General features: G+C 34.3%; 1 protein-coding gene across 1 annotated transcript in view; it reads right to left on the bottom strand.

The window, feature by feature from the left end:
* The window catches only part of LOC118190192 (protein Obscurin-like), a 735887-nt gene that overhangs the window by 528726 nt on the left and 186302 nt on the right, over positions 1 to 20859 (bottom strand). Inside the window, exons 8-9 of the mRNA XM_085817109.1 lie at positions 9545 to 9754; positions 3838 to 4051 (exon numbers count right to left, since the gene is read on the bottom strand). Of these exons, the coding sequence (XP_085673235.1) occupies positions 3838 to 4051; positions 9545 to 9754 (424 nt within the window). The remainder of the gene's footprint in view (positions 1 to 3837; positions 4052 to 9544; positions 9755 to 20859) is intronic.

Raw genomic sequence — 20859 nt, 5'->3', positions numbered from 1 at the left:
TTTTTCTAGGTTAAATTTTCAAGATAATGAAGGGGGGAAGGGACTTCTTGGATTCCTAAGAATTATGATGGCGATTATATTTCCTATGACGATTAAAAAACAGATGCTCTTTCTTTTTGTCCCATAGCTCATATTATTTGGCCACCTTGTTTGGTCTTAGTTCTCATTTCAGTTTTATAATTAAGAGCAAACCGCTGAACTTTAAAGTGAAATCCTTGTTAATCAGTCCAATTTGTGCCAAAACTGAAATATTTTCTCTTATTCAACCTTTTCACGTGGATTATAGAGACTAATTGCTTTATGTATTTAAGCCATTTAGTCAACTGTTCAATCACCAAGGAACAGAAAAACAAATCAACAGGTTCTGCCATTTTCTGCTCAGCATTAAGTAGCAAATTTTTAATCTCCATACTGGATTAAGTTTATTTAGCGTAATTTAATGTAGTGAATGTGTGGGACATATATACCTTAGCAGTAGGAAAAGGTTAAGCCAAAGTTTAAAAATTATTTCTAATATACATATCACCGTACAAAAAATATGTGAACCTATAAGGTATTTTACCTCCTTCGAGCATGCCTTCGTGATGTAATGGTAGCACACTCGGCGCGTATTCGAGAGGCCGGCTAGGGCATTGCTCCTGCTTCACGTCACCCGCATTAAAAAAAAAAAAAAAAACAATAATGATTCTACAAACCAAAATGTTAACTTTAATTTACAATAACACCGTAACATTGTAATTCAATTTGGTTGCTCCTTTCCATCTTCTGCATAACCTTGTGACGCAGGTAATTCTGAACTGAAAGTCAAAATTGTAAACTAAAACCTCAATTCTTTTCATATTCGAATATAATGCATTTGCTTTCCATATTCGAATATAATGCATTTGCTTTTCGCTTTCGGTTCTGTCAGCTTGCTGCAGCCTATTCTCTTCCAAAATATAAAACTTTCTAGAGCTGGTGCGTTTACTACACCAATTTACTTTGTTGGCTATAAAAATCTGCTTCAACTATAAATAAAATGGAAATATTAATTCGGCCACGCCTGTATGTTTCTTCATTATATTACGCATTTATAAAGCCACATCTAGAACCTTCTTAGATTATGCTTCAACATCCAGCTTCAGAAGTTTCTAAATTATTACATATTTGGAGAACATAGGAGGTCGCAGTGTGTCGACAGGCACCCTTTACGAGCTGAGACATACTACAGGAATGGGTGGGTGCTAATGCCACAACAATCGATCAACTACACTATTGTCAGCTCGCTTTGCCGTTGTCAAGCATGCGTTTCAGCTAAAGGCTGTTATCCACATTATTAGCAGGAATTTTCCATTGCATGTTTTTCTGACCGATTTGGTCTTCCGCGATGTGATGATCGTACTACATGTGTTTTTGTATGTCTTTGCTTTATTGTTTTCTGTGTAGTCTAGTAATGTCACACCAACCTTTTAGATCAATTTCCTGCATACCCATTAAATAGTTTTGTTTTATTCCGTGTTTTGTCTTTGTTGCTTATTTTTTAGCAGGAGTCTACGAGTGCTGGATTGCTCTCATTTTTCTTTCTCTTTTGCATTCATTGTTTGCTTTATAAATATATCCTATTATAAGCAAGGCCAAGACGTCAACTGAAAGCTTGGAGATGTTTATGTTGTTGCCTTTTTAGCTTGTTCATTCACAGTTTCATCGCCGGATTTCTGACGTGTGTTTTATCCAGCACAGTTCCATATCGATGAGTTAAAAATTTCGCCAAATCGCCCTATATTTGTGTCACAAATCGTAATGTATAATGGCAATCGTGAAGGGCACACAGGCCGGCTGTTGAAATTTAATTTCCCACCTCTGAAATATAGAACCCAGGCCCACCAGCAACCGAACGGGAAATTCTCTGAATATTGATAGTTCAATGAACGGCTCGAATTCTGGCAAGCCGACTGGTTGCATGGGTGGTTTCGTGGTTTTACCCATGTGTAACCAAGTTACTAGCCAGTTTGGCTTTAGAAAGTCCTTCCTGGAGGACTTTCCTTTAGAAAGTCCTCCAGGAAGGCATCCCTCCCCTATTAGAAGTCCTCAAGTGCTTTGCCATAATCAAATAAACAAAACAAAACCAAAATACAGAGAGCTATGTCTGATTATTTTCGAAATTGATTTCAACATCTGCGCTAAAACAGGTTGCTTTTCAGTATAATTTTAAAATCTGTAGCTCTTTTAACATTAAATAAAGTAAAAAAATGTAGTACTTATTCATAAACCTTCTCATTTCGCATCCTGGAAACAAGCTTTTTTTTCAGATAAATAAGGGGAAATTTTACTGAAGTATTATTTTTTTTTGGGGGGGGGACCATATATGTACGTGTTGTCAGTTAAAAGTGCTGTCGGCTATATGTCCGCGTTGGTTAAATGCCCTGTCGTCTAAATGTCCGAGTCGGCTAAGTATCCTATCGCTAACTGTTCGTCTCGGCTAAATGTCCTGTCTGCTAAGCGTATCATTGGCTAAATGGTAGTCGGCAGCTGAGTGTCCTAGACCCCTCCCCCAAAAAATGCTGTTAAGACGGTATTGTATCTATGTCCTTCGAGTGTGAAGGAGAGTGGTTTATGAGTATTATATATTCATAACAGTCAAGGAATAGTAAAATCTAGGTAATGCTATTCATCACAAGTTACCTGATATACGCAATTGGAGGATCCTTACTTCTTGCTACACATGTGTATTCAGAGGTGAGATCTGGAAAAGTATTTGCAAATAATAATGGCTGATGTGCAGTATTCCCCAGGTGTTGTTCAGAGCAAAGGGATGATGAACATAAGAAATTTAACCGTCCACGTAGCATACAATGTGCAATGTTTTTTCTGTGGCTTTTATGTACCAGCTCTTTCTTTGCTCCCTATTGGAGCATGGATGAGATACGATTGCTATAAGGTTGACCCGTCAACATCCGCTGTGGAACAGATACATTGTGGGTGCATAATAAATCTGTATAGAACAGTATTCTTCTGACAACAGTTCAGGATCTTCATCGATCATTAATACGCCATGTGCAATGTATTATAACTCAGTCTTTGTTTTTCCATTTTTTTTTTTTTTTTTGGCTCAAGATACGTATACAAAATATTGAATTAGGCACATTCCTTTTGACATATAGATTTCAATCATTCCTGCTTTATATCATATGTCACTGCTAACGTAAGAGCCTACGCTGTAAATCATGTCTTAGTTAATGAAGTTTCACACCGCATATTACGAAAAAAATAAAATAAGTTGCGTATCACACAAATCAATTTAACATACTGAAGGTACTGTACTATAAAAATAATTAAATCTAAATAAAAATGTCCTAATTAATACCTTAGTCTAAACTTAACACAAGTGCTCAAAGGATTTTGTCCACGGGAAATACAAATAAATAAATAAAAATATAAAAAACGAATATCTTGATTACTAACGCTTCAAATGCTGTAAAAAATCTGTTACAGATAATCTATAATATTCTCTAATTTTTCCACGTTTTTTAGTATAATCTTCTTAACTGAAATTCTTATTTAACACTGTCTACTTTCCCTTCTGAAATAATCTAGTATAAGCCGTACAAGAAGATTTCGCAATTGGATATTTCATTTTACTATAAATAAATATTTAAACATGTTATCATTCAAAATATTAAATAATTATTCACGTTTCGGTGGAGAATATTTATCAGTGACGGGATAACTTCTTTCAAATTTCACTTAAAGCACTTCGAATTTAATTGTTAGGATTTAATTTAATTGTTAGTAATTTATAATAATACTGTAACAAAGTAATAATAATTATTTTTCTCAGTTCTAAATTCACAGACTCACCCGCATCTTTAGAGCTGCTGCCATCTACAGCTTCCTCTGTAATATCTGCCACGTCGAAAGGTGTCTCTGCCCCTACACATCGCAAACTACTTTTATGAGCTTCCTCTTCGGTACTACCTTCTTTAGCGAAAGGCAGTTCTACAGATGTCGTTTCAGTGTCTAGGGGCAGGTCGAAAGTGACCATAGTAGCATCAGGAGGCCACACCCCATCGCCCTAAAATAACCATATACTTGATTACATGTGTGAGGATTTCATTAGAGATAAGAGGAAATGTATATTCTAATCTTAAATTTATTCTGTAATTAAGCAAAATATATTTTATTGTACTAATCTATTAATGCAGAATGCAGTCACAAATCTTTTATCTACTTTTCAGAATCAGATTTTCTGGCACATTCGTTTTCACTTTGAGAGAACATTATGGAAATCAGTAACAATGATAAAAATCAAAAAAGAAAAATAATAAAAAAATCAAATGGTTTATTGCTGAACATTCCAGCATTCCTTAATCTAATTAACTTGTCTGTTTTTGCTGTTTCGAAAAACAACCCTTTCTGTAACTCATTCTAGAAAAACATACGATGTCTAAGGGATACTAGATATTGTTGTATGGGCTGTTAAATTTTAACCATGCAATAAAATTCTTTCGCTCTTGTTTAACACAAATATACTCTCAACGGCTTTTTCTACGCAGATTGCTTTTCATTCAAATAGACTTAAAATGAAATTTATTGAAATATTATTAGGAAATTAGCCAACTGTAATATTCATAGCCGCAGACTATATTCTTTCTAAACAGGAGCTAACACTACTCATTTAAAATGTTCCAAAGAGATCTGATTAGTCTTCCGAAAATTATACTTAAATATACTCAAGTGGTCAACAGTCGCCGAAAGTCAAAAACTACTATTAGTTAGACCAAAAACAGACTACCTGCTTGGACCCATAGTGTACTTACTCTCTTCTTAACTTAACATAACAAGCTTAATGTAATAATGTAATATACACTCATGTCCATAAATTAAGAATAATGCAAAATCAGGCAAAGGAAAAGTTAGAAGCAAAACAAATTTGACATTTTTGTAAAGCTTATTTATTAAGCAAAAGGTAAAGAGCAAAAAAAAGATGCTATATGTTTGATATTATTAAAAAAATTAGCGATTTTTTCTCCCTGGAGCAAATTACAAAAAAACACCTATTTACAAAAAATCAATATTACATGATTGTATGATTGTTAATACATTGTATGTCTTCCAGACGATGCAATACAGTCCGTACAACGCATAGGCATGCTGAGTATCAAATTATCGATCTGATCTTGGGAGATATTACACCACTCAAAAAGCAATGCTCGCCGAAGTTCCGGTAGACATGTAGGAGGAGGTTGACGGGCTGCAACTCGTCGGTCAAGCATGTCTGACACGTACTCTACTGGATTCAAGTCCGGTGAGAATGCTAGCCAGTCCATACGAGTGATATCCTTCGATTGAAGGCATTCGCTTACGATGTTTGCACGGTGAGGACGGGCGTTGTCATCCATAAACACAAATTGTGCGCCCATGGCGCCCCGAAACAAACGTACATGTTGTTCCAGAATGACGTCCCGATAGATTTGGCTTGTCATAGTTCCAATTTGAACATGCAGGTCTGTTCTGGAACCCAGAATAATTCCACCCCAAACGAGCACTCCTGCACCACCGTAACGGGGTCGTTCAATGATGTTTTCTTGGTGGTAACGGGTACCTGGAGCTCTCCATATGAAAGTCCGGCGAGAATCAGACTGCAAGCTAAACCTGGACTCGTCGGAAAACATCACACAAGCCCACTGTTGCGGTGTCCACAATGCATGCTCTCTACTCCAGGCTAACCGCAGACGACAGTGAGTTGCAGTAAGTGGAACGCATCTGACAGGTCTACGAGCATATAGACCAATCTGACCTAAGCGTCTGTACACGGTCTGCCTTGAAATTGTCGTACCAGTGGCTGAAGAGAGCTGACGAGACGGGTCTGAGGCTGTGATCCGCCTGTTTCTTTTGGCAGTAACTGCCAAATACCGGTCCTCATTCGGCTTTGTAACTCTGGGGCGACCTGTGCTGTAACCTCTACTCACATTACCATCATCTTGGAATCGTTGCCAAAGCCTGGAGATGACACTCTGCGCAATTCCAAGTTCGTCTGATACTTCCAGTTGGGTACGCCTACATGCCAGACGTCCGATAATTCTAGCACGTAAAAAATCCTCCAAATGCGTCCTTTGTGTCATAACTATTCGGTTATTGCACTGAAATGCTTATAAAGCGCCTGCGAACAATTTTACTTCTTTGCCTGTATTCCTTATATATTACTCTCTTACACTCTCGTCATTGTGACGTACCATCGGTGTCATCTGGTTACTTTCTTAAATTTGCATATGATTCTTGAAGATGTGTGTAGTGATTTTACAGGTGATATATTTATTTTAGAGGTCGATTTCCGCGTGACTTCGAATTATCCTTAATTTATGGACATGAGTGTAATATACGAGTATGCTGCAACCTTCCTGGCCCATAATAATCGGCTTCATGGTTAACGCAACACAAACTTAGCGTGGTAATCCTCATGCTCGATGAGGCCAAAGCTTTTAACCGTGTCTGGCGCGAGGGTTTAATATATAAACTTATCATAATGGACTTCCCGGTGATATCATAATCATCTTCGTCAACAATAGAACATTTTCGGTGAAACAAGGAAATGTATTTTCGGTAGAAAACTCCACAGCACATTCATAGAGTACCTCATGGATCAGTCCAGAGATCTTTCTTGCATTTAATTTTCTTGTAAACAACTTCCAATTTCTGTCCACAGTTTAATAAAGTTCATAATGCTATGTTAGCATGCTGAGGCTGCTCTAATTACCATACGACTGCTCTAGTTAACTAGAAAGGCCATGCCACATGATTAAAAAGTTCCAAAATATGGTTTCTAAGATTGGAAAGTGGTGCAGACTCACAAGACTGGATATTCCACAGATCCTTAACATAAGGAACTGCAAAACCGTGTCTGCAAAACCGTGACAATACTTAAAAACAGCTTCATATATTCGACAAACCACTGCCTACAGTATTGAGACAAATACCTAGGACTGATATTAAACCAATCATTTATGTAATCGCTGTCACATTAGCTGCTCTCTAAAGTCGTCCGGAATTAATCCTAGCGAGCAAGAGAAGATTTAATTAAGCATCAGCCGCCCCATTTTTTCCGGCTTCGGCGAATATCAGCGAAAGAGGCATTTTGAAACTTCAATTGATGCAAAACAAATTCCTTAGGTCCATTACTGGTGGCCTTTGGTGCGTTCAAAACATTTAATTGTACAACGACATGAAGCTGAAACAGCAAAGATATATCTGGACAGAATAACTGAATATTTTTTTCAAAAACGCCTACAACGAAAACGCTGAAAACTTTCCTTAATACATTGTGTATAAAATGCTGGAAGAAGATTATTCTTTGAGATCATATTCTTAGCATAATACCAGGGGAAGTAACTCTTAATTCTCTCTCGAAATTTGTTAATATTCGTAAGCAGCGTACGTGTGGCGATGTTCTTTGGCCTGCAGGGCGTTAGTTTTCGCAAGCTTCAAGACTTCTATCACCAAAACTCATATAAGTAACTCATTGGTTCATGAATTTTCGTAATGCTTTTGTTGCTGCTCACTAAAAACTGCTTTCATGTTCCTGACCTAGCCAATTTTTTAAATTTTACAAGCTATTCTCAGCGATTCTCCGACATATTGCCATTGGCGTATCGAAGAATGTGAACCTTTTCGAGCGTCTGATCAGGTCCGGCCTCCAAAGAACCTCAAGTTTTTAACAATATCTATCTATATGTAGGAATATAAAAAAGCCACTTTGTATTCTGAGAGTACGATTAAGTATAAATGCGTCATTTGGTACAAAATTATACTATAAAAAATTGCAGCCGCCAGTCATTACACCTTATTGAAACAGATATTGAAGAACTTCTGAAGCCTTAGGGAGCAAGCCTTAGGGAAATTTTTGATGAAATAGAAGTCAGAGCTTCAGTTGTAGGAGAAACCTGCAGGATATCTTGAAAGAGAAGCATTTCAAAGTTGATTATAAGCTATCTCCAATCAACAATGGACCATGAGGAGGAGGCAGGGAGATTTTAGCCCCGAGCCCCTTTCCTACCTCCATGGTCTTCTACTGCATGTTCCTCTACCAGAGGCAAAAGTGCCTTTCTCTTTTGTTCTTTTTCAGACTTCTTCCTGAGAGATAAACTGAAGACTTCTACTTGTCCAGCTGTGTTTGGAAAACTCGTCTGACAACCTGAAAGAACTGCACTGTTATTGCAGCTGAATGCCAGTGGAAAAACTCAGTACCTGAGTTACGTAAATATAAGCCAGGTTCTCTCAGATAACCTTCATGCGTTTTGCTGTCACTGATTAATCATTTGTTCAGACCTCTTAAATGAAGCGATTTCTTAAATTCTAATTAACCAAAGGAATAAAGTAAGCAGAATTGATAATCTCGAACTTCTACTTCTACTTCTGGTCCCAGTTTAGCGTGCACTAAATACGTGACTCTCAGATTTTCTAACCTTCTGCCATTCTGTTGTTTCGGGCAATAATTTGCGCTCTACTGAACAGCTCTACCTTTATAGTTTGTACTCATTAGTACTCGGCGTTTTAAAATAATATTTCCAAGTTACTTTGAAACAAAGAAAAATGAGCATAATACATAAATATAATAATACCAGTACTATAATAATACATAACAGCACAGCACAGCTACAATTATCAATAACAGTACAATAAGCATGATACTGCAAGATCTTCCTCAAGAATACAATAACATCCAGTTTGGAAGCCTCTGCATCAAACTATGGAACACCATTTAATGCTCAGTCTTTGCTTCGTACTTCTATGTGACTTGTAAAGTAGGGCCAATAAGTTTTATCCCAAAACACAGCTGTTACAATTTAAAAAGCAAAGTAAAATGCATAATATTTTTTATCAAAACGTTTATGATAAATCTACAAATGTCGCACCGAAACGTCTTTGTTGTAAAGAATAAAAAATTTACTATTTTCAAATACGCCTTGAAATCCAAAAATAAGCAATTATCATTCAGTATACTTTAATTAACAATTCAGATTATTATACTGATTTTTACTATCAAATTCACAATTTCTTGATCACATCTTAATTCGTTTTTTTTTTTTTTTTTTTTTTTTTTTAAATTTTTTACAGTTACTAATTTTAGCAAATTCGAAGAACTATAAAAAAAGTATCGAAAACGTTCTTTTTAATTTCCCCGTCATCTCTGAGGAAACTGTAATAGCTTATCTTCTAACAATTCTCCGATCCTGATAAATGCCAAGCATTTGATTTTTCTGCATTCAGCTTCTAAATGAATACCATTTCTTATATCCTAGCAATATGTTCTTCATCAGAAAACGTTCAAGAAAAATAATAATTCTCAACCAAATTCAACAATTTGCTAGAGTTCAACTCTGTCATTTTAATAATAATTTTAACTATATAAGGCTGTAGGAGGGAAAAAAACAAAATAATATAGTAAGACGAAACGAAAAGTGCCATAAAATGTTACAGTAATATATACAGTTTTATAACTCCTCGTATAATAGAAGAAATAAAATATATATATAATAAGCATTAAATCTGAGATTAGGTGATCACACACCTCTTTCTCTCTGGCCTCTTCTTTTTCTCGCTTATTTTTTGAAACGTTGTTTGGATTCGACCGCCATTTCTGCGTTTGGTTCACAGTGGTGGGGGCGTACGGGTCTGGAGCTCCTTCGGATACTGCTATATCTGCAGTGAAGTCCGGGGAAGGCATTTCTGGTACAAGCGTCTCTTCACTGCCTTGCTTCTTGGACATTCCTAGAATATTCTAAGGGAATATAAGAAGAGAAATTACACCACACGGTTTTATCTTTCTGAGTTTTGAACTTTGATAACTATAACATATTGACAGTAAAATATCACAAATTCTAAAAAGACATATTGATGTAATAAAAACTACGTTTAAGTGTTGCCATAGCAATGATCATCTGACAATGACATAAATAATGACGAAACAAATGCTCACTCATCAGTCAGAAAAAGTTGCGAATTGAAATATTTTACTTGCAATTTAATACTGCTGCAACAGGTTATAAGCAAATGTGGAATTTCGAATCGAAAACATTTGTAGCTGAGTCTAAATCAGAAGGTAATGAAAGAGGTTAGTATATGTTCACCATTTTAAAATTAATTGAAGCTGTGTACAGTTTTTGATCGTCATCATGTGTTATAAATGAAAAACATTCCATATGTTACAAAATACCTAATGCCTTCTTCAGAATAATTAACATGAGAATTTAAAAATAGCAAATCGCTGTACCAGTATAAACTATATTTATTTACTCTTTAATATTCATTAAATTTTAAAATAAAGACATTAAAGTAATAGCAAATAAATAAATTCAGAAAATACTATATCAGTGCATTGCCAGATATCACGCTCAAAACGAATGTTGTAATAGGCAGAAAAGAAGAAATATTGCAGAGAACTGGTTTCATAATCATTCCATTACGAACGTTTAGAGGAAGATGCACTACAGTTTCCATTCGGAATAATTAAAAAAAAAAAAAAAGGTAGAATAGTCGACAGAATTATACAAAAGTAAATTAACTAACAAAGTATTAAACTAATACTAAACAAAATGAAGAATAACATTTAAATAATTGGAAGAAACATAGTTATAAAACTAATAACTAAAACAATTGTCTCTGATTCGTTTTCAGTAGTTAACTTATCAATTCTTGGAGGTATACCTGTGATTTTTAAGCGAATAGCTAGATTTCGTAATGAATTCCTTTCTTTCTTATGTTTCTGATCTGAATGCCATACTCTAAAATGTAAATTTATATTAGAGTGAGGTCAAAAATGACTGTATTATGTTTAAGACTGTTTTGGGTAATTTCGTATATTTAGTTTTAATTTTAATCCGAAAGTGAGTTGAATTAAATAATAATTAATGTACCACCGCAACTTAATTATAATCAATTTTTCTTGTTTCAATTTAGTTAGGTTATTTCCTTGTTCAATGAAAATATTTAAAATCCACATATAGCCTGTCCTTTCATCAGAATGAAGTTTCTGTGTATAATATTGATCAAACGCACTATAAAGTCTTTTTAAGTGTCCAAAGGCATTGCATTTCAGTTGACCAATATTTATATCAACATAATTTATCAGTTCTCAAAATGAATGAAACGTTGTCGTATTTTTTTTCCATCTTCACTAGTACAGTTTTAACATTTTCGTGGATACCCAAATTTTATTCTATAAATCAAAGAATTCTATTTCCTTGTAAGCTTACATTTAATTCATTTATTAACGAAAATGTATTTAACAAGACTGTTTAGCAATTCAATTGTTGACACGGAAAATATGTTTCAGTTCTGAATTTTTGTTTCTAGAAATGAATCAACTTCTTTTCTAAATCCTTGAAATTTAATTATTTTCACTCTCGGCAACCATCGTTCTTAACTCAAGAAACAGTATATTCCTATGTCCAGATATCATTTCATTGAATAAGCATGAAAATAACCTTAAATATAATGCAATGTGTTTAATATGATTTATTATTTATATCGATTGATAAAGAAATTCTTCAAGTCAGGAGACAATTTTTAGCAGCTAAATGCTCTCGGGGAATAACACAGTAAGTAAAAATCATTTTGTCGTCCGCAGCTTTTCCGTTTTTTTATCCAGTATCTAAATGTTTACCAGTCATACTTGTGGCTCCATCAATACATAAGCCATAGTCAACACAACTTTTCCAATTATGTGAAGTGTTTTTCAGCGTAAGTCTCAGTCTCTTTAAGGATATCCGAACTAGTTATATAATTAAACTCAACGCAAAAAATTTCTTCTTTTATCTCATTAATTTCGCAATCACCATACCGGATGTAAAAGCATGACTTCGTTGGTAATATCTGTTGATTCATGTATTTGAATTGCAAACAATGATATTTTTTTATTTTTTGAGTTAAATGATTTTCAATATCAGTAGCTAATTTTCTAAGTCTCTTCGTTGAATAACGTCTCTAAAAAATTTCAAAGTTCTCTTTTTGCATCCAGCAGCCGTGCCTAGATTTTCAAACACAGGTCGACGAAACATGATTAAATTTTCGACAATACTAGTTTTACTACCAGAGGCGCTGCTAGTTTCAAAACTCACTTTTTATCCGAATCACTTTTCAAATTGTTGCCATCAAATATTAGCATGATGTATTAATCTTAAAAAACTAAATAATGAAGAATTTGTATGTTCGTGTGTATGTTGTTCGCATTGTGAGAAAGTGATGGCAGCTAGAGCCACCAAATTTTTATACCCGAACATAGGCATTTGAATTTTGGATTTATTTTAGATTTATTTAATATTTTGTACATATTTAACGAATTTTTGTTATTTTTGTTTTGTAGCAGCATGCCTCGAAATAAAAACATTTTTATCTCCACAGCGCCAGGCTATTGACATTCGGCAAAATTTAAGATATTTTATATTATCTTAAATTTTACCGAATTTAATAATTTTAATCCACAGAGTTGGGTATTTGAAAACAATTTATTGTTACTAACTCAGATAGAATACTTATTTTCTATACGCAACAGCGTGTTAACATTCAATAAACAGGAAGATGTTTAACTTTCAAATTAAATTTTATGCTACTGAATAGCAAACGAAGTGACTGAAAGCAATAAACACAATTCTTTAAGCTATTTTTCTTTTTTCGAAGTCAAACAACAAAAATCAGCGTTATATTTTCAAAATTTTTTGTTGTTTGACTTCGGAATTAGTATTTATTCGGCGTGTTATTGTGTCTTACTATTTTTCTTTCTTTTTAATCGGACTGGTTTTAAAAAAATGCATTTAAATCATAAGATATCAAATTAGAGATATTAAATATTTTTCTGAATGGTGTAGCAACAGGGTACCAATGCAGAAAGCACTACCCCTATCGAATAAATGTCTCTTCGAATGTTTACAGCAAAATAACTGGATTTAAGTTATTCTTGAGTATGTTGAACAAGAAGGTAAATAAACTGTACATAAAGTGCGATTATGTGGTGGTAAACTACACTCTGTCCCCAAAGTTTATAGACTCAACTAAATTACGTGTTTTAGGAAAATTGAAAGGAACACAAACACTAAATAAAAATCTTTTTTTTTTTTTTTTTTTTTTTTTTTTTTTTTACATCATATGAGACTTGCATTCTAGTATATATTCAACCAAAATAGAAAATTCTATTTTAGAAAAAAATAAAAAGACAGAAGAATATGCGTCCCAAACGTTTATAGAAAATTAACATTTTAACAACTTTTGTTAAGTTTCAAATCATTTATACTTTAAAGTCGCCCTATTACTTCGCAGTCCCGGATCTAGCGGGGGGCAAGACGGGGTTCTTGTCCCGGGCGGCAACTCTTGTGGGCGACAAGTTCAAATATAACGCTGGATCGTATTTGGTATGTTGTTCGCTAAAAGAGCTCTCTAATTTTACTACAATGTTTAGTTTTAAGGCCAAGTTTAAAAACCTCTTAAGAAGATTTATAATTAAATACTAAGTACCCTTTTAAAGGAACATGAGTTAAAATAAAGTTAAGTACAGCTGATTACAACTATAAATATAAGATCAGAAAGACGCAAATAAAAGGACTCCAGGCGTCACTGATAGAATCAGACTGACACTATCAGAAACCTCTGAAGTCCCTCTATCGTTTCCTGTCTAGGCGGAGTGTATTCAAATGAGAAATATAACGATAGCTTGTTGAAGAAGTCGCCTGGTTTTCATAGCATTGTAATTATTTTCTAAGAGCTAACCCAAAAAATTAACCTTGGGCTATTCTGGACAAATGAAATAATTCAAATTAATATTCGTCGAGTATATACAAGACATCATCATTATGCTTTCAAGATGAAATTTAGATTTTTTTGCAGCCAGTCGGCAACTTAGGCTCACCTTTGGTTTGACTCGGAACAGTGGAGCGTATTTTGGATTTTAAAGCTAAATTTATTATTATTATTATTATTATTTAAGTTTTCAGGTCTCTTTTGTACTCTTTTTTTTTTCTTTTTTACTTTTTTTTAGATATGCTTGCTTTTAATATGCCGCATTATATTTAGCGAGACGCGACCATATATTTAGGACTGTTCAGTGTAATTATGTCGATTCTTAGTTATTCTTATTAAGACAATTCATAGTGAATTTCATTTAGATTCAAACCAAATTAAAATAAACCATCTGCGTGCTGAGCAGGAGAAATGCGGAATATAGAAAACGAACCAAAGATAAGGCCAAACAGAGAAAACCAATTTCAGCTAATGAAAAAATAACTTTACGGAAGAAGTATACCGTCAGACCCTGCCGCAATTCCGATTATGCTGAGATTCTAAAGGGTATTAATATTTCTTAATTTGCACGACCAAATATGACTGCATATATCATCCCCAAACAATCTACAAGTCAGCATTTGGGAATTAAAACCTTCATCGACATCAAACGAATAGCTGGAGGACACGAAACCATGATATAATTTGAATCTCTTCATTTAAATCGGGGCGGGCAGCAGAAAGACGAAAAACTGAAAATTTTTGATTTGTTGGACCCATGCAGTTGGCTGGTCATAGAAAAAAATGAAAGATCACCAACAATCTTTCTTAAGCAGCCAATCAGTATTATTAGCCGGTAAACAACCAGGAAACGTAAACCTCAGTCCTATTGAACGGGATGGCAGACATTTGACATGTAATACAGAACATTAGTAAATAATAAAAAGCTTAAAAGATCTTGGTTTACATATTCTAAAAACAAGAATGCAATTTTTTGTATACCCTGCAAGATTTATCAGAAAAATGGTGCTGCTGCATCATACTACAGGATTCATTAATTGGAAAAAAGTTTTAGCAAGATTAACTGAGCACGAAATGTTTGGAATCCACAGAGGTGCGTGATAAAGTGGAAAATTCGAGTACAACAAATGAAATCGTGTCAAGGCATCGATCACGACACAGCGATTCATTCACACAAATGGAGAGAAATTCTATTTAGTCATGGATGCGGTACAGTATCTTTCAACAAACTGTCGTTCTTTTCTTGGGTCTGATGATATCCCAAGTAGCCTGTTCACAAAGTGTCCTTGACCTAGCGAAGGAAATTTTCTGAATTTAATCTCTTCGCTTGCCAAACATAATTCAATCTTAAGTACCAGTCAAAGCACTAAACAAAGGGAAAGGAATCATATTTATCAAAGATGATTCAAAATGAAGTTATTAACTTGAAGGGAAAACAATCTGAAGTAGATAGAAGAATGTATTTCTCAATGGAATGAGGAGAATGTATTTCTCAATGCACTGTAGAAAATTAGTGTCTTAATTGACTTTTGATGGTTAGATATCGGACAGTGTCGGTGTCAGTCTTACGACAACGGGTCTAATATGGTTGGCATTTCTAAAACAGTACAAGCTAGGATTACACAAATGCATAAGCTGGAGGAATTTGTGCCATGTTTGGCTCCCTCCTCGTATGTTGTCTGTGTGCATTCTGCTTCTTCGTGCCCGGAAGCAGTTAATCTGTTTGGAATTACTCAAAAAATACTTCGCTTTCTTGTCGGATGCACTACTCGATTGTATATTATGAAAAAATGTACAAAATACAACTTAAAAAGAAGCAGCCAGACAAGATGGTCGGCAAAATATGTGGTTGTGAAAGTCCTAATAAATTTACCGGAAATATTAAAACATTTAAAAGAAATTAAAGCTATTTCTCTTGATGCGGAATCAAAGTTGGAGGTAGGACACCTGGTACATGCTGTGAAAATTTTTGAATTTACTATCAACCTGAAAATTTGAGGTATTTTTTTCCCAGAATTCATAAGTAATAATTTCGAGAAATTAATTATAATTTCCAGAATCATAAAAAATGAGAGAAAAATCCTATGGAATATTGGATACAAGAGTCTAAAACAGTAGCCGAAAAAATTGCAGTTGAGTCTATTCTGACAAAGAAAAGCATTCCAAAGCACAAAAAGCAATCTGATGAACTGTTTGAGAACGAATCACGAACATTTCAACCTGTTCAGATAGAAGTTTCAGCAAATTAAAACATATTAAAAAATATCTACGATTATCGGTGAGCCAGGAGCGTTTATCAAGTCTCGCGATTCTGGCAACCGAAAATAAAACCGCATATCAAATTATGACGATTCCATGCACTTATTTGCAGAACAAAAGGCTTACAGAGTAAAGTTTTAATTTTCGTTACTATTCCCGTGATATTTTAATAGCGTTAAGGCAGGTAAGAATTTAAAATTACTTATGAAATAGGAAGTATGAAAAACAAGACAGGAAGCACGAATGCTCTCAGTGATAGCCCATATTCTGTATAATCTTTTCAGAATATTTCCTGTCCGCAATAGCCCATATTTTATATGCAATGGCCCCATTAGTGGCTGAGCCGCTGAGAATTAGTAGTTCGGTCCGAGGGTCAAGTATATGTGAATGTAATGGCTGTATGAGCATTTCCGTCATTTTTCCCGCTTGTAACATACATATGAGCTAGTTTCTCTAAGAGTTTTTCCCCGGGCATTCCTCGTTTTCCATGCAGTGCCTACTGGCGAAACACATAGTAAATAATCAGACAAATTTCCTCACAGTGGCCGAGTGATTAAGATCGCTGAATACTGGTAGTTCGACCTTGCCTGGGTTCAAATCCAGGCGAACGGGCTAGCTGTATGTTTGTTTTCGTGGATTTCCTCATGTGTAACATGAATACGAGCCAGTTTCCTTTAAAACGTTCCTCCACGAAAGCACCTCTAAGCAGATAGCTCTCCTGTCTTTGCCATATTCATATAATCTAACCTAACCTAATTTAACCAGTATGCAATGACACGGAATAGTGAAAAGCTTAGAAGATGCCAGTTCCCCCTAGAGCGGAAAAACGAATGGTTTCGAGGACTGGAGGGTTAGAAGTACTCAGGATTAAAGTTAGGACTAGGACTGAATCCGAAAGTAAGCTCACCAGAAAGGCGATTCTCCTAGGAGGGAACGATTTTTTAATTATGTAACTTTGGTACGTATTCTTCCTTTATAACAAAACAAAACAAAAAAAAAAAAATTGGCACGTAAAGAATTTAGTAAAAATAGGAGCTTAGGTTTTTACCTCAAACCCTACCTATTTCAGTATTTATTAAACAAATTAAAACTTATTAGAGAAACTTAAAGGATTATGGGTGAGGGCGGTAGTTTCAGCTTTTGCCCCACATCAGAAAAATCAAAGATCCGGCGCTGTTATTCCGTATGACGTCGAATACACGATGCTCCGTCGACAGAACTAAATTCTGTAATAACTTTGATTCCACTTTGAACCATACACTCTCGATGGCTGCTTCTAAGCCATTCTCGGAAGAAAACTGCCTTCCATTCTCGTAAACTCTCCATGACACAATACCCCCACACATTAATAGGGCCACTGAGGAACGGTGACATTTTTCATGTCTAAGTAATTTTTTTTTTGTAGTATTAGGGCTATGATTGGGAGAGCATTGTCATGATGGAACACTCAATTTTCTCCTCCAATGTTTTCAACAAACGGTATAAGATGATCTCTTACTGTTTCTATGTATTTAGACGAATTTTGCCGACCATATAGAAAGATAAATCTTACTTGCTCGTTCAAAGCTGCCCACATAGAAACAGATCCACTTCTACTGTTCCTGCTGAAATAGCTCCGAAGTTCTTTTCGTAAGTCATGTCACTAATATAAATACCCATCACGACCATTCTAGATTCTCCTTTTTTCATCACTGAAAATTAGACAGATCCACTTCTCACCATATGCCATGTGGTTGCGAATCCCATTCATTTGTGAAGTATTCTCATTCATTTGTAAATCCATTGTAATCTCATTCATTGTGAAGCTTTCAGAGCGGTAACGATCTAGCCATTTTTACGTAAATCATATAACCAGAATCCTTGATTCTCCTATGAACAGTGTTCTTGGATATTTGCAATACACAAGCCCTTGTAATTTGGCGAACCGACTTTTTCCTCTGTCGAAACCATTCTTTATTCGCCTATCGCTGCGATTATCCGTCGCTCAGACTCTTCCTGATCGTGATTTTGGCTGATGAGGCGTTTTCGAGACATTACACGACGAATCATGTTTACAGATTGATTCAAAAGTTTCACAATTTCTTTAAGAGACCCACCGTGCAATTTAAAGTTCATAATTCTACTCATTTCAGTATCAGAAAGTTGCGTAGCTTCAGGCATACTTAAACGCAGTTCAAATGACCTTTTTTCTTTTTTAAATTGGAGGTTTGAATGAGGGCATTATCATATAAAAGGCTCAAGTTCCCGATCATGATTGTTTCTAACCAATTTACATAAAATTACATTTGTCTACAAATTTTTGGAACTCATATTTTTTCTATTTTTATTTTTCCTAAAAGACAAATTATATTTTTGTTAAATATTTACTCAGATGTAATTCAGATGTGTTTTAAATAAACATATTTTAATTTGTGTATATTTCTCTCTTTCTTAAACATGTAATTTACTTGAGTGTATAAACTTTTGGGACAACATGTATACATAATAATTATAATAGTAATATAGTAGATAGTGACACTTTTAGATGTTTTGCTGTTAATAGAGTCATTGATATCATAGTTGCAAGTTTTAATTGCTTCATTTCCTAGTGCTTTGACTAATGTGAAAATTTTGGGCCAAGTAATAATAAGATACGAAGCAACACAATATTTAACCTCCAGCATTTATGTACGACATTTAATTCTTGATACAAATTATTAAGTATTATTCACTGTGTTACAACTGAAAATTTCTTCAAACAGAGAGAAAATTACAAATAATTTATCTATGGGGTTATTCATGGATTTCAATTCTGGCATTTTAGCTTTAAACTTCAACATTAGGAACTTGGAATGTATTTTCTAATTCTGTAATGAACCAGAATATCCGCAAAAATGCTAATATTTGTCCCGCTTGAAGTCATATCACAATGTTTCCTAGCAGAATTGTTCTGAATCATGCTAATGTAAAAGACTCCTGGTATGGTGGCAGAAAGTTTGATGCCTGAGCCACTGCTTTTGAAAATCGCAGAAAGTTGAGCTGTGCTAACTTCGGGTTTCTTAATTTCAAATTTGGTTCGTATGTTTGAGGAAATTTTGGGACAACTACGATAATTCGCGATATGTTTTCCTAAACAGTTACAGAACTTAATATTATCAATATGTTTTCCACAGCATTCATTGCTTTATGTGGCGCCGTACATTTAGCATAACGTGACATCGGATGATTGACTGAAGTATGGGCCGTTGTGGTATTGTATCACACTAACTTTGACCTTAGATTGAGAAACATTTATGCTAAAATACAAGAAATCCTTTAATTCATAAATCCTTTTAACTCTCGGTTCATTTGGCTAGCTGGATTTGGAACACTGGCACTGGTAACTTAGTTTTTATCTTGTTCATCAATGCAACTTTCCTCACTTTGATTCCCAAATTCTTAAGTTCATATTCGATACCTATCATCAGACCATTTGAGAGAACTTCCAGCTCGCCATATAGTGTGAGTGCCCTCATCTTGAAGAACACTTTACATTTATAAACATCCATCCAACTCCGGGATTCAAAACCTGGCCCATTGGTATGACAGTCAACGTCACTAAACATTATACCATCGAGGCGGCAAAATAGCAATATATTTCAAAAATAGTTTTCAAAAAGGAAAAAGAAGAAGAAAAAAAAAGAAAGAAACTATTTCGAAGTGATCATTGTTTTCCGGTAGCAGATTCCATGTCTTGGCTAAATAGAAAATATCGTTTTTTTTTAGGGCAATATTTATTGCAAACTTCGTAACGCAGATAGTACATAAAAATAAATGCACAGCTGCATCTTGAATAATTAAGTTTTTCTTAATAAAATAAATCCGCAAGTAATAGATAGATCTGCTGTTTAGATTAAAACTATTTCAGGTGCCAAACTAAGATCTGCATACCAAGATCAGACGCAACTTTTTTAAAAAAATTATAGCAAGTTTTTTATGTTTTTTAATTTTTAAATATTTTTTAACTTTTTGAAATTTTAATGGAAAATATTAGACTGTAATCTATATTTCTCAGATTTCATTTTTTAATGAATTAAAATTGCCTTGTGCCCTGGTCTGGCTTCGTTGAAATCTAATCATCTTCTAACGCAGGATGTTTTAGCGTTTATCACGTAGAAGGGGAACTACAAATAAAATACTTTTGGAAGGTATCAATGATATTCGAACTTAAAACTGAATCCCAACTGTGTGCTGCCGTGCTATAATTACGAGAAGAAAATATTCACTCTTTACTGTTGAGTTTAATGCAATTTATTGTTATATTTTAAAACTGACACCATTTTTCTTCTTTTATTTTTACATTGTACTATATATTTAATTTAAGTCTGAGCTTCTTTTAAAGTTCCATACAATAGTGTATAAGTATTTTTTCTGGAAATTTGAAGCGTGGCTAAAAATGAAATTGATGCTTTTAAAGGCTTTAATTCCACAGTTATTTAGTTTTTGATCTTTTTCAGAAAAATACTTAAAAATGATCGCCCGGTTTTGACGAGCATATGCAGTAAATACAAAAGTATAAATATAAATATTTTCAAATTATGTAATGAGTAAAATTAACCGTTTGTATGTTTATGGTATTAAAGAAAGTTTTTGTTTCGGTTTTTTTCAGTTGTCCAGTTATTGTAGAATAAGTGTTTAGAGTAAGGAAAGATTTTGTAACTTTATTATGTTATTAGTATATATTTTAAAACATGAAAAATCTTACTTTTATATTAGAACAAGTTTAGAGCTTTCTACACGTGGTCAATCAAAAAGAACTTCATTTAAATCCACAGATGAAAACAGCTGTAAAGCTTCTGAACGATGCAATAATAAACG

The sequence above is a fragment of the Stegodyphus dumicola genome, chromosome 5, assembly GCF_044657685.1.
Source record: "Stegodyphus dumicola isolate Sdum_Otavi_A_Nest chromosome 5, ASM4465768v1".
Lineage (NCBI taxonomy): Eukaryota > Metazoa > Arthropoda > Arachnida > Araneae > Eresidae > Stegodyphus > Stegodyphus dumicola.
Note: the sequence above shows the minus strand (reverse complement) of the source record. Positions and strands in the feature narration are given on the sequence as shown.